We start from the raw sequence: 20,674 nt of genomic DNA, 5'->3' as shown, positions 1-20,674 counted from the left end.
GAGGTATCTTATCACCTGGTCTTTGTTGCCCAAAACTGAATATATTTTGATTCTTCTTAGAAATTGTTGGGAAATCAGCATTATTAAAAAACTGTAAAATCAATCCCATCTACATGCAGCTAAATTTCTTTCTATATGAAAAGATTCCCAAAGTAACACCAGATTGCTCTTTTCTAACTGGTTAATTAGCAAGAGAAGGCATATATTCGAGATCACAAAGTATCTCCTTTTAAGAGATGGTAATGTAACCACATATTATCACCCTTTTCATTTACAGCACAACTGATAGATACTTTCTCAAAAAGCATTCCTTTGTCTTCTCTCTCTCTTTGATAAATAAAAACAACTACACAACAAAACAAAGGTATAATGCAGGTTGGTCTAGAGAGGAACTGAAGGCTAAATGAAAAGAGAAATTTAGCTAATATATCAGAAGTCCTATAAAGCATGACTAAAACCGGTTGAAATTTAACATCTCAGTAATTTAGGGTATTCTAACTTAAATAAAACTTCATTGCCATTCAGTAAAATTCTAGAAATGCCAAGAAGGGCACTTTCTTTCCTTGCAGATGGAACAAAGACGCACCTTCCAAGGGCTTCATTGGCTCCTTTACTTTTGAGACCCCAATACTGAACATACTGTGGGCTCTTCTCTCAAGAAAAATAATCCTCCCAAAATAATTTCAGAGGTTTTGTGAATTAAAAAAAAAAAGTTCTTGTGCAGAACCGCACAGCTTAGCATTCTCATAAAAGAAGTGGCAATGGCAACTTATTGGTTGTTCCTTCATCTCTTAAAAACAGAAAGAAATTACTCATCACTCCGTCCCTCAGCTTCACAAAGCAGTCTCAGGGGAGACCTTATCGCTCTCTAACTACCTGAAAGGAGGTTTTAGCCAGGTGGGCATCAGTCTCCTCTCCCAGGCAACCAACAGTAGGATAAGAGGGCACAGTCTTAAGCTGCAGCAGGGGATGTTTAGGTTAAACATAGGAAGAAGTCCTTCACAGAGAGAGTGATTGGGCATTGGAATGGGCTGCCCAGGGAGGTGGTAGAGTCACTGTCCCTGGAGGTATTTAAGAAGAGAGTGGATGTGGCAGTTAGTGCCATGGTCTAGTAGATGAGGTGGTGTTAGGACAAAGGTTGGATTCGATGATCTCAAAGGTCTTTTCCAACCTAAATGATCCTGTGATTCTGTGATTCTACAAAATTTGACACTCACCATTAAGGACAGTGAAAGAAAGTTTCTGCAGCTTGCAATTTCAAGACACCAATCAGACCTTCCTTCTCTGTATTTATGACCCTCAAATGAAAATGGTATGAAATGAGCTTGTTAGCTCTTTAGTGATTAAAAACAAAGTTAATTGCGATGGAACACTAACCACAGTTGTGGTAATCAACTCTAAAATGAGAATGAATCCTTAATATTAGATTCAATTCTGATAATGAGAAGCTGGATTTAGGAATTTTTGCTTGATTAACCAACCAAGAGACGTAACGTATGGAAAGCCTGAACATAATACACCACTCAAAACTGTATTATCAAGTAGCACACAAAAAGTAGCTCTGCTCTGCAGCCACCCACTATTAAATTCATTTGGGAAAGAATGCACACCAGCAAGGGAAGGTGTCAGGTCAGGAGAAGCAAGAGGAGATTGTATTTTGGAACAGCAAAAAAAGCAACCTGATACAGGTATGAAGAGGAGTTTGGAGGAAAGAGACAGGGTTCAAATTCAAGGATTATAGGATTACAGTTAATCTGCCTCTTTAGTGGTGCCCACTTGAGACACTGCAGGTACTGCCTTGTGTAAACCAGTAATTTTCACAAAACTTCACAAACTTCACTTATTCCCATGAACGCAGATAACAGGGACCTTTGAACCCGGGTATCTAAACTCAAGCAAAATCTTCTTTCCAGGCAGTGGCAAAAACTCTGAAAGTACAGGAATTTTTTTCCCCATCCCATTCTTGGCATTTCAGCACAGTGAGCACCTAGGAAGGGCTGCTGACCACTGTGCCATAGGGAAACCCTGTGAGAAAAGTGTTTATGCCAAACACGTATGTAAACATCTGCCCATGCAGAGCACACTTAGCCTGGGTTGTCCTAGGGTTCAGGAACAATGTGTCATTGCTCTAAAATGATTACAAAGAAAGCACTTGGGGACTACTGTGGGCTTACTGTGCTCACAGCTCAGCTTTATATTCTTGAACAGCTCTGATTCCATTAAAACCAGATAGGCTCCATTTTTCAAGTAAAAACAACAAAAAACAGTATGGCTCCCTTAAGAGTTGAAGTCAAACCAGCTCTGGGACTCATGGTGCTCCTCAAAACCACTGGTGGCTTTGCTGCTAATGGCCCAAACACCATGGAGATCTCTGTTGCAACCACAGTGATGCTGGGAGAGTGGTGCCCTGAGCCATGGGTATGCCCAGACCCCACTGGGGCCACAGGACTGACTTTGCAGCCACCATTACTCCTGAGGACATCAGTTCCAAAACCTTGACTTGCTGCTGTTTCTGTTGGGATTACTGCTTCTTCAAGTTCCCATATGACCTGGAATTTGTGATGACTTACATAGTGGCAATTTGTATTTGATTTCTCGTATTTATTTGTGATTTAATCTGAGTAGATGTGATCTTGACATATGGCTTAATCTACAGTTTACTTTCCAGTTTTAATAGAAACCCGTCTCAATTTTCATACACATAATTTTTCATGAAGAGTATCTCTTTGCCCACAGACCCCTCCTTGATGAAGGGGCATAGGTCAGAAAAAAACAGATGCCAAATTATGATACAGAGAGAGACATCTGCAGATACACATTTTCTTTGTTTGCTTTTTATGCTGGGGAACAAACCCTGCCTGAAGCTCTATAGTATGCAGACATCTAGTGGTTGGATAATATAGTGCAATTAAACATCTATACAGGACACCTGTAAAAATTTTGCACCATCACTTCATCATCTGAAGGCCAGATACCTTGGGTCCTGTTGCAAATGGATTCTTTGTCTCTGCAAGACCTTTTTCATTCATTACAACCCTAGTCACGGGTATTTTGAGATGCTCTGGCTTCATGTGTTTCTAGGATTCCATTTTAAATTGCATGGAACGGGGGTGGTCAAAACATAAAATGCCAAGAAATCAGGAAGGTTCAGAATGCTGCAGAACATCTACTAAATCACAGCCTATAATTCCACACTGAGACGCATGCTCTTGGTAATCATTACTGGCTTTCTTGACAAGAACACACAGCTCTCAAGTTTTTTTGTGATTGTTTTCTTATTTTTCTCTTGAGTAAACTTCTCTTTATCTATGTGAATTGCTGTGTTTCTAATCCATGAATAAATCTTTCAGCTACCTTTGGTTTTCCCTTTTTTTTTTTTTGCTCAGCCACACATACAATTACACAACTAAAGAGACCAAGCCTTTTTTAAATTATGATTCAAGATAATGAAACTCCAACTGACACTTCCAATTGACCCATAGTGCATTAAAAACAAACAAACGAACAAACAAAAAACCCCTAGTATCTTCACAACATGAGTTTAAACACACATTTTCTGGAGATGCTTTATACCTGTTATTTAAAATACTGCTGACATGGTGTATCACATGCAGCTGCATGTGTTTCACTGACTTATCATAGCTTTCATCTGTTTCATGCTCAGCACTGTCAGATGTTTACATGGGAGGCACTTCAGAAAGCACTGTTTGTAGTGTATATTTATATTAGACCCTAAGGGTGGAAAAGAGTTTATGTCTATGGCAGATCAAGTTGCTTTTTTCTCCAACTCAGACACAAACATCACCCTTAATAATAAGCACAGGAGTTGCTTATGTGCTTGAATCTCCTGCCTTCTTGAGTGCTTTACTATATAAAAGACTGGAGTTTGTGTTATGACCTTATTTTTTTATTGTCTTTCATCTCGGGGGATGTGGTGGGGGTGGGAAAGTAACCCAATACAGGGAATGTGGTGAACAGACAGGGTTTGGGATAAGGACTGCTGTCCAAGGACAAGCAGCCAATTCCCCATCCATGGCTGGAGAGGAGCAGGAGAGCAGAAGTCTCGGGGAATAAGGCTGGCTAGGTGTGGTTTCTGATCACTGATTTGGGTGGCTGTGAGTTAGTCAGCTAACTCGTTATGCAATCCAGAATGGACCATTTCCAATACAAGCAAGTTGAGATGTAAATAGAGAGGGAATATTTCCAACCGCATCCCTGCTAGTGAAAAGGACGCTTAAGGAAGTTTCCTTATGCTGTTTTTGCTTAGTTATCTTTATGCTTTCTTTTTTCTTTGTTATTCAAGGCTTAAACAGCTCATTGTGTACTTTGTAGGGCAAATTCTTCTCAAGTTTACCTAATATTTCTCTTCTTTTAGCCCACCTTCAGTTGTTTCCCTGTTATCTGGGGAGGAGAGGGCCTCTTTGGATCAAGATGAGGTCAGGCTGTGGGGAAGGCCAAGCGGAAATAAAGAACTGACACTGTCTCTGTAAACAGCATGAGAAGAACAGCAGTGAGAAGGATTTGACTACAACAAACCGAAGAGTCACAAAAAATAACCCAGCACTGAAAAACAAACCTTGACTTAGAAGTCATCATCTCAGCCAATCAGGGAGAAGACTGAAGAGGTGTTCTGAGTACTGAGTCAATGCTGGGTTTTTTTAACTTTGCAGATAAGGCTAAGTTAAGGTATAACAAGTTCTCCTGGACAAGACTACATGTGTTGTAGGTCAATATGAAGAGTCTGTCTCTGACTTCTGGGTCTTCTTCTTGTGCCTGGTATCATACAGATAGTCAGTCTGTGATCAGAGAGGAATCCTCACATGATACAGGGGAGAAGGCGTATGCAAAGTGATTGTAAAGATAAGTTCCTTAATATGTCTAATGCATTCAAACAAATACTCTGAGAGAAAGCCTCGTGAATAGATGAATAATGTCTTCAGAGCTTTTAAGTATTATATCATTGATTTCTTGATCAACAAGAGTCTAACTGCTCAATGACTCTTGGAAAGTTACAATTCACATTTCTAACAAATCTTTAAAATTATGTGGAGTATTATGTAAATTAATATTTACCTTTAAAAATACTTCCAGACAGCAACTGGATTCAGAATTTTAGCAGCTATAGACTTGAAGAGGAAGTTACTAATTTAGGGCCTTACACTACCTCAGAACACCTTTATCAGTCTTTATGATTTCTTAAAAATTTTAATACAAAGGCAGGCATGTGGAACTCTAATTGGAGAGCAGCAGAGCCTTGTCACACTCAATAAAACCTCTCATGGGTGCAGTGTAACTGAAGTAATACACTGAGAACCCTTTCTGCAAATTTCTCCCTATGGATTCCTACCAAAACCAGAAAGAATAATTTGATTCTTCCCAACACACCACGAATGTGGGTTGACCAATCTTTAATTAGAATGGGTGTGTTTTGTGAATGAATTTGTTGTTATAATTAGATCTAGTTCTTAAGAAAAGATGCAGTTATAATTATTTCTACTGATTTTTTTTTCTTTCGAAGCCAACCCTAGAAAAAAAAAAAGCCTGACAAATGTTGAGACAAATTTACTAACCTCAATTCCTCAGTAGTAGTATTTATATGACTAGAAGTTCACTGCACAAGGCAGTGCTTGAAAGAACAGCAAACAGAGGAAGGGAGCACAGGAAAGGGAAATAATGGACTTTTTGGTGGAGACATTACATCATTTGCTTTGCAATGTATCCGTATTTCACAGCCAAAATAATATCAGCCAGCTCCAAGATAAGGAATGTATTTATTTAGAGAATAGTTCAGATTTCATCATAATGTCAATATTTGCCATATTACTACTATAGTTCCTGTCACTTAACACTCAGTAGTTAATAATAAGTTGCATGGAAAAGGACAAGACCTTCTGAATGAGCTGTGGATATAACTTGTGGATATCACTTGTGCAGTGAACATGGTTCACTGCACTTTTGGAGGGTTCTCTCATTGCTGGGTGAAAGAAGACAAGAACAGGTCTTCAGCTGGCAGAAATCAGTTGACTTCCACCTCATATAGCTTTGTTTCATTTCACCAAGATTTTAGTACCAAACCTGATAACTAGAACAAATTATCAGGCTCCTGTCCAAAACTGCAGACAGCCCAGCCTAGCCATTCCAGGCCATTGCAGAAGAGATTTCTCCCTGCCCTGTGGTATGATGTGGATCAGTGGGAGGCCAGGCTCTGGTGATCAGTGAGTTGGTGTTGGGCTCTGTCTGTGGTTGCTTGGGGAGTCCTTGCTGAAGGCAGAGGGGAAGCAGCCACGGAGGTTGGTACATCCACATGCTGGGAACACTGGAGGTGGGAAGTGTGGTTTTGGACAGCATTGAAACCTTGAATCCATTGACTAGATATTTGGGTCATATTTCATTAAATGTGGGCAGAAGATGGAGAGGGACTCCTTAAACACAACCCTAAGAATTACAAGGGTATTTCTCCTTCTATAGGCCCAAGGAGCAATGTGCCAATTGCTGCTCTGCTAAGCCCAAAATAAACAGATGACCTCGTGGTGGGCTACTTGCTGTACATTTTCTATTCGTTTACTGCAATGCATGCTGCCAAGGGGTAGCTCCAAAGAAAGGACATGCTTCTGCAGTACACCCAGTTATGAACACAGTAAGTGCTCAGCAGTATTTGCTCCCCCTCAGCACACATGGTGTGTGGGTTTGTCCTATGGTTACTGTTGCCCCTAATATACACATAAATGACTCAGAGAGTTCGTAACTCATTATTCAGCAGCAGTTCTGCCCATAACCCTTGACAAGGTGAATTAAGGATGCCTTCTGACACTGCATTTACCATTGCCTGGGGATGACTTTGTGATTGATGATTGATCTGCTCCAAGGGAGTAACCTCCCCTTTGTGAACCCTCAGTCCGCATCTTCATTGTGCCGCAGCCTGGAGCTTGCCATCTGTGCCTCTGGGGTTCTTCCACTCACAGAGGTCTCTGCATAAACCTGCCCACTCATGCCAGTACAGCAGACCTCACTAATAGCTATGGTGTTAAAAGCTACTGCCCCCCATATTACTGACTTCGTCCTTCAGATCTTGGTGTTTCGTAGCAATTAGAAGTTATGAGCTTGACTACATAGTTTAGACTGCCACTCCCTTATCTTCTCTGTCAGGTAAGTCATGTGTGTCCCAGCATTGCAATCCCCATGCTGTGCAGGGAGCCCAGAACATGCAGAGTAGGTCCCAGACTGCCATCCTCAGCAATGTAAAGAACAAATGGAACTGTCATAATTCACAGGAGAACAAAGGCTGATAATTTTCTGCCTGAACTGAACACTCCTTTCAAAGTTCCATGACCCACCAAGTAGAAAACAATCCAGACAATTATGTTTATTGTTATATTCCTTAGTTCCAAACTGTCCTTTATTTCAGTAAGGTTCCTAGTAATGCAAATGTCATTCAGCTTTATTCAGATAAACCATGTTAAGTGTATATGTTTGGCAGAGGAGTGCTCCTTTCTGCCAAAAAAATAAATCTGAATTTGTATATTACTCTTTATGAACAAACGTTTTTCTTAGCTTTATAGAATGCACCTCCCCTCTACAGAAAGGATGGTTACTGACAGAAGAAGAAATTATATGGAATAAAATTAAATCTAATATTCAAAACAATAATGAGTATTTCTACATAGTAGCATTCATACCAAGCTTAAAATCAGCACTACTTGGATCATAGAGGACTATTTAATGCAATGGCAAAGTAACTATAAAAGCAATTATAACTACCATTTAAAAATAATTAACAGTGAGAATTGGAAGATTTAATGTGTTTTCTTCTTTTAATGTGCAGCCCCATTCACAGAATTTCACTGGACCATGTGGACAGACCAACTGTCACAGCCGTCTATCAAGGCTGAATTAGATGAAGACAAACAATACAGGCTTTGTGGTTCAACTGAAGCAGCAGCCTCAGAAAGTTTCCATTTCTCATCTGCAGGCACTGTGGGAGCATTGTCTTCCCCCTCTCTGAAAAGAGAATGGAACAATTATGTTACTGACATTCCTCCACAGTGGGTCTAAAAGACTGTTTATGTCCAGCCAGGGAGACAGGGAAAACTAAAAGCTGGGATTTCATGACAGCAGGTGGGAGCAGTTTCAGGGTATATACTTTCGTGACATAATGGTCCTGATTCTTCTCTTTCAGTGTAAAGCCAGCGCTGGAAGATCTACTAGCAATGGAGGAAATAGCAGCAAAAATGCAAAGTTAAATGCAATGGTAAAATTATTAATTCAAACCAAAGTTCTACAATTGACTTACTGAATCAATCTGGTAATTGATTCTAACGTGGTGTGAATGGTAGTAAACTAGAAAGAAAAATACAGCAGTCACAGAGAATTTTTTACCATTTACTATTTTAGAGGCCCTACCAAGTGAAGTGCTGAGTACCCAGCTCTTATGGGAGTCAGGTGGGCTCAGGAGACAGAAAGCAATCACCCAATTTGTTCTAATAGCAATAATATTCTTATTCATTAGCAGCAGAGATTAATCAATACTCAATTTCATGCAAACACATATTCATGTGCTCTGGCATAACCTTAAGAAATCAGCTGCTCAGGTTGCCCCAGTGCTCTCAGTTCAGAGGCAGTGCCAAACCATTTCTTTCTGTTATACTAATAATTTCCTTTTTTTTTTCCCGAGGTTATTTTAGTGCTAACTATAACTCAGTTCATACACACAAACAATCTGTAAGTCCTTTGGTGCAAATGATCACCTGGGGCTACAAGGAAGAGTCAACACATTTTAAAGAGTTCCCACTCTTTTACTTAAAGAGGAAGGGAGAGTAGAGGCTGCCAGCCACCATTAGCACTGCTAAGAAGTCAATCTTGCCTACACAGAGACAATCTGTGTCATGATTTGCATGTGCTCCCTGGTTGTCATTCAAGATCTCCCCAAAAAAGTTGTCTGGCAGCAACATCATTTAATGGTCCACTTGAAGAACTTTCTACAAGCTGCCTTCTAAGGGAGGCTGTAAGTCCTTCACGCAGCAGCTGGTTTTAGCCACGGTTACACTCTACATAATAGCACAGAGGAGTCTCAGTCCTTCCTGGGGTTTGATATGATGGCATAACATAAAAAACCCCAAATAATAATAACAAGTTATTCTTCATCTCTGAAAAACTCTTGGAATGTTTTTCAGTGGGATGCTGATACAATGAACCAACCCACTCACTGAAGTGAACAGAAGGCTTCCATTTGCAAGGTCAGCAGGTACTGGATCAGTGACTAAGACCAAAAAATCTGAGCAAGAAAGCTTGAAAGAAGCCAGTATCTTTGTGTTCTTAAGGTTCCATACAGGTAAACTAATGCTGTGACACAATGACACTTTCTCAATCTCAATTAGTGCTAAACTAATTAAGAAAACTGTTTTATACACTGCAGTGAGTAGTATCTCGCTTCTTTCTTGGATAATCCCTAGTGTGATGTAAGGGTGATTGAGTATCTAATTACTCCTTAATTGAATGCACATTTTGTACATTTTTAGCTAGTTCAAGCTTAATGCTTTTAGTCCAAAAGTCAAAGCCAGTGAAATTAAGTTGAACTGGGATTGGGGCAGCTATTGTATTTATGGATTACTTTTGGAAAGGAGCCTAATTACAAGCCAGTCCAAAGATTTCAGATACGTTCAATATGGAAATACTTAATATATTGTCCGACAAAAGACTGATTCTATATATTGGTAGTGTTGTTATTCATGTTTACCGTTTATTCTTGTTTCACAGTAATTTTTCTACCATGCTAAATAAATAGCACTGTTCCATAATATATATGGTCAAGTGACACCCTACTCAGGCTAAAGGTTTATGTAGATATGAAGATATCTGCTCCTCTTACTCTGTTGAAAAGTTTTTGGAAATGCAATATTTGAGCTACAATTGTACAAATGAGCATGTGTATTATAGTCAGAAAATTGCCTAGAAGCCTTGCTTGTTTATAAATTATATTTCTGCCCCTGAAATTTCCTTTTCTTGGGTTGAGTACTACATATATTGAGTCCCACTGCTTCCAGTGAAGTCCTCTACAGATAAGAAAACCATTACCAAAGAAAACCTTTCAGGATCAGTGCCATGAAGTGTAAATACCTGCAAAGTCTGAGAGCTGTTATCACAATACCCATGGTTAAAAAAAAAATATTAACAAGGTCAATCTAAACTCAGAAATCAATGTCAGAACATAAAAAAAAAATTATGTTTCCAAGAAAATTTATATCTAATTCTTTCATATAATAATTTAAAGTACCTATATTCCTCACAGAGGAAATTTTCTTGTACAAAACTAGGAAAAATGCAACACTATAAATTTTATCTCAGAAACAAGGAGCAGAAGCAGGAGCAAAGATAAAGCCAAGCTGGTATATTTTTAAGAACCAAAGGTCCCAATGTTCCTACAGCAATAGAGAGAACTTATTTAAAATAGAAGATATAAGAAAATTTCAGTGAAAAGGATTATTTTTCAAAGTCTTCCGAAAGTGTTGAGAAAGTGCAAATAAAGAGACTATGGAGAACTTAAATATCACGGCCACAATAATATGTCTTTCCATCTCATAAGGAGGAAGTAAGATGCCCCACTGCAGTAGCCTTAGGTCAAGATCACTATACAAGACCAAAAACTTTACTCTGCTACTTAAAAGTAGTCAATCTGCTTTTTGGAGATCTATTCCACCTATTTTGTCTTATCATATTCCTTATCATAATTGTTCACACAATGTCTCTATTTTGTTTCCTTACCAAAGGATCTTGCCTTCTACTCCTTAACACTATGACAAATCAAAAAGTATAAGAGTTTAAAAAAATCAAAAGAAATGGGTGGCAAACCCCATTTGGTACTGACTAAACATTGCCATTACCCTATACCTTCCTAAAAACAGCACCTGCTAGTACAATCAGGCATGGATTCAGAGTGTCTTAGAAAAGAGGACTGACTACTTCTGAAATCTTATCATTCCTGAAATGCTTTGCATTTCTTCCAAGAAAAGGTCACGATTTATTGAGTCTACATCAAGTTCTGTGGGCGTTTAACTACATCTATCTAACTAAAATGTACCTTTGTCTTGAGCTCTGGAGATGCATTAATAAAATGTTTTAAATTAAAGTTTTTCTCTGTAGCACTGCTCTGTCATAAACGCTGGTGTTATTCCTGAAATATTGCTAACAACAGTCACTGCTGGCATTCTCTTCCTTGAGTGGCAATTATCACTTGCAAAAAACATTTTCAGTAACCTAAATAACTCAGTAGTTTATCTTTGCTATTTATTTTCAAAACATGGTTGTCCGCTTAGCAAGAGTTTGTTTGCATACTGTTCATTGTATTGTCTTCATCCATATGAAATAATGAGAATTAAAACTTCCAATAAGAGTAAGGACGTCTGCCTACCTAGATCTTCAGTTTCAATGTAGGAGTAATGTTCTGCTTAAAACTCCCTGTGTGATTTCATACAGGTAAAACATAGTGAACTCCCAGTGCTAAACACGTATTACATTACTGACGGAGAAAAGCATATTGCAAGCTTTCTTCTCTGACTTGGTCATACATATGTACCTTGACACTCTTCTAATATCCTTGACATTACATTTCACATGCACTAATCTCTTTCTCTAGAAATGGATGAAGCTTTATCAAAGACGATTTAAGCTTCCTACTATTTTGCCTCACCACTAATTCAAAGCTTTTTTTACCATATGTGAAAATAACATACCATAGTTTCAGTGTGTGCTCAGACTCTAATTTGTGTGTTTTGGCTGCCAATAAGCATGTCGTGAGGGTGTTTTTTATGACAGGCAGTCCTGGCTACATTATCAGTTCCCAAGCAGCAGTGTACAAACCAAGCATGGTTTATGGTAAGCAGCTGGAAATTATATTCTCACAACTCATTTTGCAAAAAGCTGATGAAACAGTGAATTGTGAATAGTAACGAATATGTGATGCTCATAGAGACCCCCAGGTCATAAAGTTTGGGAGCCCTTGTCAGCATGAATTTTCTAAAGCATAAGCAGAGATCTGACTCCTAGGCTACCTTATAACATTTTAGCTTTGAAAAGGAAGGATAGTAATATCTTTCTTCTTTGCTTCTTCTTTACATGCTTAGGGATTTTGACCATTTTCCATTCCTCCACAATTTGTGTATTTCTAACAAGAGCTCAGTAAGGAACTGAACAACAACAATTCCAATATGATACTAACTCTGGAAACACTACAACTCAGAATGGTTTTGTTCCTCATTTAGGGTTTGATCATTCCCTATACTGATGCTCTGGCCTGAACACAGCATAAATACGAACTACACCAGTGACTAGTCTATGACTCTTGGCTGCCTCTGGCTACCAAGTCCATACATTCTGGCCCCTGTGTCAGAGGTATGTCACACAAGCAACAAAAGTTTTTTCTACTCACTAATTCGAATCATAGCAGTGGAGAAAAAAGTTATGTTGACATCACAGGGTTCACTTACAATCTTAGTACGCATCCTATTCCCTGCTATTACAATGAAGTAGTGGAAAACAACCTGAAAAGGCAGCATCTTCAAGCCATTCCTGGAGCTTTTGGTTGCCTGAATGCTCCAAAACTTTTGGTTTGTTTCCAGTAGGCCTCTAGAGGATTAAGGTCCGTAGCTCGTAAGCCAAAGGTGTTTGGCCCTCTGACCTACAGTCACGCACTCAAGCATAAACACATTCTCAAGTACTCTGAAGTGGCAGTGGAGTGTTGGGCACTATACATAAGATCTTAAACACAAAAGAACAATTATTAGTTTTGTTGATAACATGAAGTTCAGTTTCTTTCAAAGATTGAAACTTAACAATTAAACCAACCACCTTTCAAGCACAAACTCTAAACTCATGAAGACAAACAATGACCGATAAAAAGTCACTCACTGAGAATCAGCATAAATACTCACATTTCATCAAATCTAGGAAATTAGTGTTTGCATTTCTAAAGAACTACTGTTGATAATCTTTGTGTTCAGTTGTTTTGGTTTTTTTTTTAAACAGGAAAAAGATAAGAACAGTCATAATAACCTAACGATGCATGGCTGCTGAAAGCTCACTCCAGCTCTGGATCTTCACAATAGGAAAGGATAAAATCCCCAAGTGTTAGAACTTCTGCAGAGTAACTTCTTTGCGAACTTCACAAACTGCAAATGCTACTAGTAAACTGAGAGTAAAGACACGTAGATAGGTAATGTAAATGCCCATTAAAATATAAAGTTCACTGAGATCTGCTTAAACAAAGAAATGCAGACCATAGCATTGCATCACGCTTTCCATTTCTCAGAGGCACGGGGCAGCTCCACAGCTCCCTCTGTGTTTGAATGTCCCTTCATATTCTACAGTGTTACCATACAGTTTGCAATTCCAGAGAGGGGAGTGCACCACTACCTTTTTAGTACTAGCTTGTTCCCACTGGCAACACTGATCCCACTTCAGTGTCCTATGGAAAGGGCAACACAGTTTTGTTGCCACAAGAGCTGCCTAGCACCTTCAAAAGCAAGTAATTTGCACTGTCTGCTCACTAAATGCATCAGTTACAGTCATCACATTTCCCTCTCTCCTTGCTGTGAAACTACTGTTATGCTAATTTCTGCTTGTCTGCTCATCTCATTATCATCCAGAAAGTTTCCGGGAGAATTGGGCATGCAGTCTCTGTTCCTCCCACTCTAAATTACTCCTTCCTGTTCCTCAGGCCTAGCACAATCTTGCTATTTTAATGATGCCTTTTTTTTCTTCTAATCTTGAATGTACAATTAGGAAAATGATAATTATATTAAGAATGTTTTTAATCTGAATTAATTTCTGCTATCATAATTTACAGGACATTGGATAAACTTGCAATCTGAGGTCTACCAAATATGAATGCGTATGTATGAATGTATATATAAAAACTGATGCTTTTTCAGATGTTTCTGTCTCAGTCACGAACAAAAATGTTCAGGAGAACTGGAGTAATATATAGAATTAGACTGAATAGGTATAAGCCATCATCACACTTGGAGAATAATTCTTTATCTATGAATATAAAATAAATTGTGTCTGAGATAGAGACTTCTGAGAAAACACACTGGAGATCAAATTGTTATTTATTAATTATGCTCAGTGGAAACCAAATTAAAGTTTATCACTTTTTTTAAAAAGTATTCTTTAAGTATTATTTTAGCAAATTATTTTTTAGAAAAAGCTCTTACTGTCTTCTATTGAAAGGATCTCATGCTTTTCAATGACTTCTGTAGCAGGAACTTATTTGATCTCCTCTTAGTAAATAGGAGCAATACCACTTATCTACTCTATGCACGGAATCATGCATATACACTCTGATTCATAAATGAATGAAGACATGTAAGCATGCCAACCTGAGTTCAGTATCATTACAAATTCAAGTTGATATTCAAGTGTTTGAAATCAGGCATCTTGCTTATTCACAGATAAAGCTGTTCCACTGAGGTAAAGAGGAGAAAGGCATGTCTATCAATGTTACATGTAAACTAATAAGGATTAAAGAGGGGATGAAACATCCACTGGAAACCACAGATGACACCATTTTCAGTGAAGAACACCCTACTAGAAAAGTACTTATCCATTAGGAAAGGTGGTAAGCCCCAGAATAACAGTCTGCTGGAAAACTCACAATTCACATATTGAGAAACAGTCAGACAGGCATCAAATCATCAAAAAAAAAATAACCTCTGATGAAATGGAAGATTTAAGGGTTTTCTTATTTCATTTTTAGAAGTGGTAGCATTTGTTGTCCCCATTGTTAAGCTTTGCTGTATAAGAATTATAAATCTTTTTTCCAAGATCATCTGAAAATGTCAAGAAATATGTTGGTGCCCATAGCAAGGGCTCTGAGTCAAGCAGGAAGTATGAAAAAAATTAGTGTTAACACTGAGGAAGTCACAATGTTATCCTTTCTCTTTTATTTCAGAAAAGGATCTGGGAGCCCTGGCAAACAAGTTCTACATGTGTCAGTAACGCAACCAGGCAACAATGAAGGCCAACAGCCTCCTGGGCTGCACCAGGAGAAGCATTGCCAGCAGCAGGAGGGAAATGATCCTTCGCTTCTACATCTGGAGCATAGGGTCCAGTTCTGGGTTCCCCAGTTCAAAAGAAACATGGACATACTGGAGACCAGCAATGGGTCACAAAGATGACTAAGCAACTGGAATACCTGTCATAAAAGGATAGCTGAGAGCTGGGACTGTCTAGCCCAGAAAAGATGTTTCAACAGGGATTTTATCAGCCTATATAAATACTTTATGAGAATAAGAAGATGGCACCAGACTCTTCAACTGCATCCAGTTAAAGGAGAAATCCAATAGGTACAAACTGAAATACTGGAAATTTCATTTAAGATTGAGAACCTTTTCCCCTGCAAGAGTGGTCAAACACAGGGACAAGTTGCTTGAAGAGATTGAGTTTTCATCCTCATGATATTCGACACCTAGCTGCACACAGCCCTGACAGCCCACTGTAGTTAACACTGCTTTGAGCAGAGGATCAGACCAGTAGATCTCTGGAGGTACCTTCCAATCACATCTATTCTGTTATTCTGGAAAAAACTTTCTGTTTTTCTTGAAAAACTATTCTGTTAATGTTCTTCACTGTCTGAAAGTAAATCTGTACTCAGATTTCCCTCTGAACTCCTTTAACACCTGACTGGTTCTTTCACTACTGGACATTATGTTAAAAGGTTAGAAATTTAAAAAATTATTTTTTCAAAAGAAACTTATGTGAAAACTGTGACAACTGCAGGAGAGGACAGATGCAAAGGCCATATAATTGGATGTAAATGGGATGCATTTCAAAAACACCCACACAACAGAGTCCAAAAACTCATTAATTCCAGGCTATAGGAGAGAGATCTGTTTTTAGCAACAAAGCAGAGCCAAAAGAGGCCAATCAGATAGCAGCAAACTTATTCTAAAGCTGATTGGGTTAAAGAGAGCAGAGAAGCTACAGAGTTCTACCTGTTTTGTCCTCCTGAAGGCTCCCTTTAGAGCCTGGACAAACTTTTTTTTAGTACTGGAAAGGAGTATTTTGAGATCTGAGTTTTCCCATGATGCAAGAATATTAAAAAAAAAAAAAATCAGTTCTTTCCCTGAGATTGCACACCATGATATTCCATGTTTGTGTCAACTCTGCCTCTAATTCAACAAACTAGAACAATTTACATCAAAGACCAACATATGCCATTTGATCATAAGCCACAAAGGGTTCAGTTTTGTCAAGGTTTAAATCAAGACTGAAGAGCAGATGTTCTGAAGCTTTGGGAGCATGGTGTGTGTAGAGCCTGCATTCTGATTCAGTCAAAACTAATTAGACCTTTCAAACAACCTCTTTCTCCTCCTGTGTATATAACACTTCTGGAAACATTTGTCTCCTCCTTTCCCTGACAGAGTGACAAGGTCATGGCAAACCAATGTTCCTCAAGGTTCTTCAAGTGAATGTACCACACTGGTTTGAAATAAAAAAAAAACATTGAAAACTTCACTGATAGGTGCTCCCGCAGCCTTGGCAGAGGGACATTGTGTCATAAAAGAAGCCCACCAGTGTGTTTGTAATTATAATATTCAAGACATATCAGAGGTTTAAAATATAAGGTAATCTTCTCTTTGAAAGGAAAAAATGTTCCTCTTGAATCATGAGGTAGATGCTGTCTTGCAAACTATTACTTCCCCATCTGCTACTGAGTCTTCATAGCAATACTCAGCTGATGTCAGCAGTCCCAGCTTAAGGGACTTCCTTCATTCCTATGAAGGAAGGTGTCTTCTCTGAGGGTGTCTGAGGTCTCTGTGAGGAGCTACTGTTCCTCAACACCTTGCTCCTGGAGAGGTGTGAATAAATTACTACAAAGTAAGTAGGGTTGTTTTTTTCCCTTTCTGCCTCTTTGTATAGGATAAAGGTGAACAATGCCATGCGATTTCTTTTTCCACTTCATTTTTTTCAGCTCTCCAAACACAACAGCAAGGATATATAATGAAACATTGATTGATTCAGTGCTATTCGTACTGATGTACCCAAAACTAAGAAGACCTGGCCAAATGAATTTTGGATAAATAATTCAATCAGGTGTAGAGAGATAAGCATCATTTCTTCTGTGAGTTACACAATGCCAGGAGTCACAGTTCTTCCTCAGTGCTTGAGAGTCCACAATTAGCATAGCCCTAGAGTGAGGACTGTTATTTTATATTAAAAATTCCATCATTTGTGAATTAAAGTTGCAGATTATTTTGTGAAGCACAGCCAAGATAAATCTTATTATATAGAACAAATCTTTATAAGTATTGACAAATGTAATAAAATTTCAAACATGAAAGCAAAAGGGAAATTTTTACATTTCAATTCCAGCATTGTAAAAGAAAGTCTTTCATGCTTAAAATTCAAACTCAGTGTGTCAAGTAATTTCACCGTTACAGACTTGAATTACCTGCACTGGCCTGAGGGCATTATTCACTCTCTGAGAAAAATTGTACTTTAATATTGCTATGATTTTCCCAAGTAATTTTTATGCAGAAGCTGGGATGAATTTGAAACATCCATTTCAAGATTAAAGTGACAACATTTGGTGACTGCAGAGAACCATGTAATTGAGAATTGGGCTTAGGGATGTGCTCAAAATTAAATATGGGAATGAGAAAATATTTTTTAAAAAGTATCAAGATTTTGCTCTATTTGTTTAACTTCTAGGATGCAGATATTAAATAAGGTTATAAAATACAAATAAACACTTACTTCAAAAATGTTTAGATGCATACACTATACTGAATACTTACACTGTATGGAAAGACCATGAAATTGTTGGTCACTGTCCTAGCTCATTTAATAATTTCTATCCTATGCAGAAGGGAGGATAATTTTCCCATTTGGTTTTAATGGATCCATTTTTTGGAAGCACAGAATTATCAATCTCTTTTACAGATTATCTTCTGTCTGATTATTTATTAACTTCATATCAAGTTGGGACCCAGAGAATGCTCTGAAGAGGCTTAACTCCAAAACAGAGCATGTGAACCAAGTTCCACCATTGACCTAGAAAGGGCAAGAATTTAATGTACAAATACATGTCCTTACTCAGAAGTGTTTATCAATAAGCTTTCAGCAGCATGCTTCCAAGTGAAACTCCGGATGAATTGATTATTTTGTAACTTTGAAGAAATGTGCAGTTAGAAAACCTGATGCTTTTATATAATGGATTCCAACAGTAAATAGGGTAATGGGGAGTACCCAATATTTTGACCATTTAAATAAAGTTTATTGTAGACAGTAGATGAAAAATTTTACTATGCTAAAAAGCAGTATGACTTGACAAAGGAAGCAATAGAACAGATTCATTCTTTTCTTGAAGACATCCCAGATTTGCTGTCTTACTATTTGTATCAAGGTGGGACCATTTTATTTCAAAATCAACCATAAATGCTGGTGCCTTGACTTACTACTTTCAAGGCAACTATTCGTCTTAGAATCATAGAATTGTTTAGTTTAGAAAAGATCTCTAAGATCATGTCCAACCATCAACCTAGCATTGCGAGGTCCACCACTAAACCATGTCCCTCAGTGTCACATCTACGTGACTTTTAAATGCCTTCAGGGATGGTGACTCAAACACTTCCCTGGGCTTTAACTCTCTAAGAATCTCATTGCCAGGTTTTTCATTATACTAAAACATTGATTAACTGAGTATAATGAGGTTTAGGAGTAACTGTTGAGCATTGAGGGAATTTATTTTGTAACTGATAGAGGCTGGGGGAACATGACATGGGAGCTTTTCATAACTGAAGCAGGGTTAATGTAGGTTCACATGCATATTAGCTCTTATGTCATCCTTAAATTATTGCTCTGTGAGCCAATGAAGGCTGAAAAGAAGCAGCAACTACTCTGATGAATGAAATAAGAAAAATTAGCCATAAGAGAAGTTAATTAGTTTCCTCTTGTATCTTCACTAGAGTTGCCCAAGATTCAGTCTTGGGGAAAAAACAGCATTGTAAAGCAGGGAGAATTTTTTTTTTTTTAAAACAGAAAGAAAAAAAGAAGAAAAAAAAAAGAAAAAGCCTCCTTCAAGAATTAAAGGCCTCCTTCCAGACCTACTACCCTGTTTTTTAAGAGATAAGACTGGGAAGATCCACCAATGACTGGTCTTCTAAAAACACAGTAAGAAATCAACCAGTAAACCTCAGTAACTGGGGAATTATACCCCATGACCTATGCATACTGTGCTCTTCCTACCTGCAGCAGGAGAAATTTAAAGCCACAAGAAGTAATTGTGACATAACTCTGTGTGGTGATTCTCTGCCTACTGAAGTCAATACAAATATTTCAGTACATTAAATCACTTACTAGAGTCCAGCTACTAAAGAACCTAATAGTAACCTGTGCTGGTTCGGACTGGGATAGAGTTAATAGTCTTCACAGCAGCCAGTATAGGGCTCTGTTTTGCATTTGTATTGATAACACAGGGAAGTTTTAGTTACTGCTGAGCAGGGCTTTCACAGCATCAAGGCCTTTTCTGCTTCTCATCCCACCCACCAGCAAGCAGGCTGGGAGTGCACAAGGAGTTGGGAGGGGACACAGCTGGGACAGCTGACCCCAGCTGACCCAAGGGTTATTCTGTACCATGTGGAAACATGCTCAGCACGTAGATGTAGGGGAAGAAGAAAGAAGGGAGGGACATTTGGAGCAATAGCGTTTGTTTTCCCAAGTTACCATAACTTGTGATGGAACCTGGCTCCTGGAGACAGTTGAATATCTGCCTGACTATGGGAAGTGGTGAATGAATTCCTTGTTTTGTTTTGCTTGCATGCATGGCTTTTGCTTTACCTACTAATCTGTCAACCCACAAGTTCTCTCACTTTTACCCTCCTTATTTTCTTCCCCATCCCAACAATGGAGAGTGAGCAAGGAGCTTGTAGGGCTTGATTGTGAGCTGGGGTTAAACCATGACACAACCAAACTATTATACCACAGGATAAAATAGAACATTACACTGTCAAAATTTACAGTTGTGACAACGTATCATAACATTACTTAAAATTAATTCAGCAAGTTTTCTCCTTTTCCTAAATCTCCTCTATGAAAATTGTTTCGGATTTTCGATTTTTCCACTAAGTTTTTACTTACCTGACTAAAGATTTACTATTGTTGTTCTTACTCTTCTGCTACTGAAATGCAGCCCTGATAATTCTATCACTAAGTGGCTGAGTTGGTCTGAAGTTATCTCCTAGGATTCCATCAGAGCCCTCTAAAAGTTCAGCACCTTTAACATGTGTCCTCAGTCTTCGAAATTCTTCTATCTGAAAGACATAAAACCAGACATGAAGCTGAGACACATTCTTCACTATGGGACTAATGATCAAAATCAGCCTTGTCCAGTCCATTCTGCAGCTTTGAAAATGGGAGTGTTACCATATATTAGGGTCAATATACATTAATAACATTTAAAAATAGTTGTCAGCACTTCTTTTAGGATCTATGACTTTCTTAGCCATTGCAGGTTACATCCTATGAATCAACCTTACAGTTCTGCATTGAGAGTAATCATTCTGGTGCTCTTCAAATAAGTGCATTTCAGGAATAACTTGGTTGACTACAAATTGTTTTGTAATTCTCCTAGTGATTTGTTTACTGCCTGAAACTGTTGTTGCCTTCTAAACTAGAAGAA

At 38.3% G+C, this 20,674-nt stretch overlaps 1 protein-coding gene across 4 annotated transcripts in view; it reads right to left on the bottom strand.

Annotated features, from left to right (window-relative positions):
- Positions 1-20,674, bottom strand: part of CA8 (carbonic anhydrase 8) — a 64,828-nt gene that overhangs the window by 9,331 nt on the left and 34,823 nt on the right. For 2 of the 4 annotated variants that reach the window (XM_064652363.1, XM_064652339.1), the window contains exons 8-9: positions 20,134-20,306; positions 7,349-7,998 (exon numbers count right to left, since the gene is read on the bottom strand). In XM_064652363.1, the coding sequence (XP_064508433.1) occupies positions 20,172-20,306 (135 nt within the window). In that variant the 3' untranslated portion in view covers positions 7,349-7,998; positions 20,134-20,171. Of the gene's footprint in view, positions 1-7,348; positions 7,999-20,133; positions 20,307-20,674 lie in introns of those variants that run through there. The other 2 variants (XR_010430100.1, XM_064652348.1) reach the window with 1 other exon arrangement.

The sequence above is a fragment of the Pseudopipra pipra genome, chromosome 1 (assembly GCF_036250125.1).
Source record: "Pseudopipra pipra isolate bDixPip1 chromosome 1, bDixPip1.hap1, whole genome shotgun sequence".
In the NCBI taxonomy this organism is placed as follows: domain Eukaryota; kingdom Metazoa; phylum Chordata; class Aves; order Passeriformes; family Pipridae; genus Pseudopipra; species Pseudopipra pipra.
Note: the sequence above shows the minus strand (reverse complement) of the source record. Positions and strands in the feature narration are given on the sequence as shown.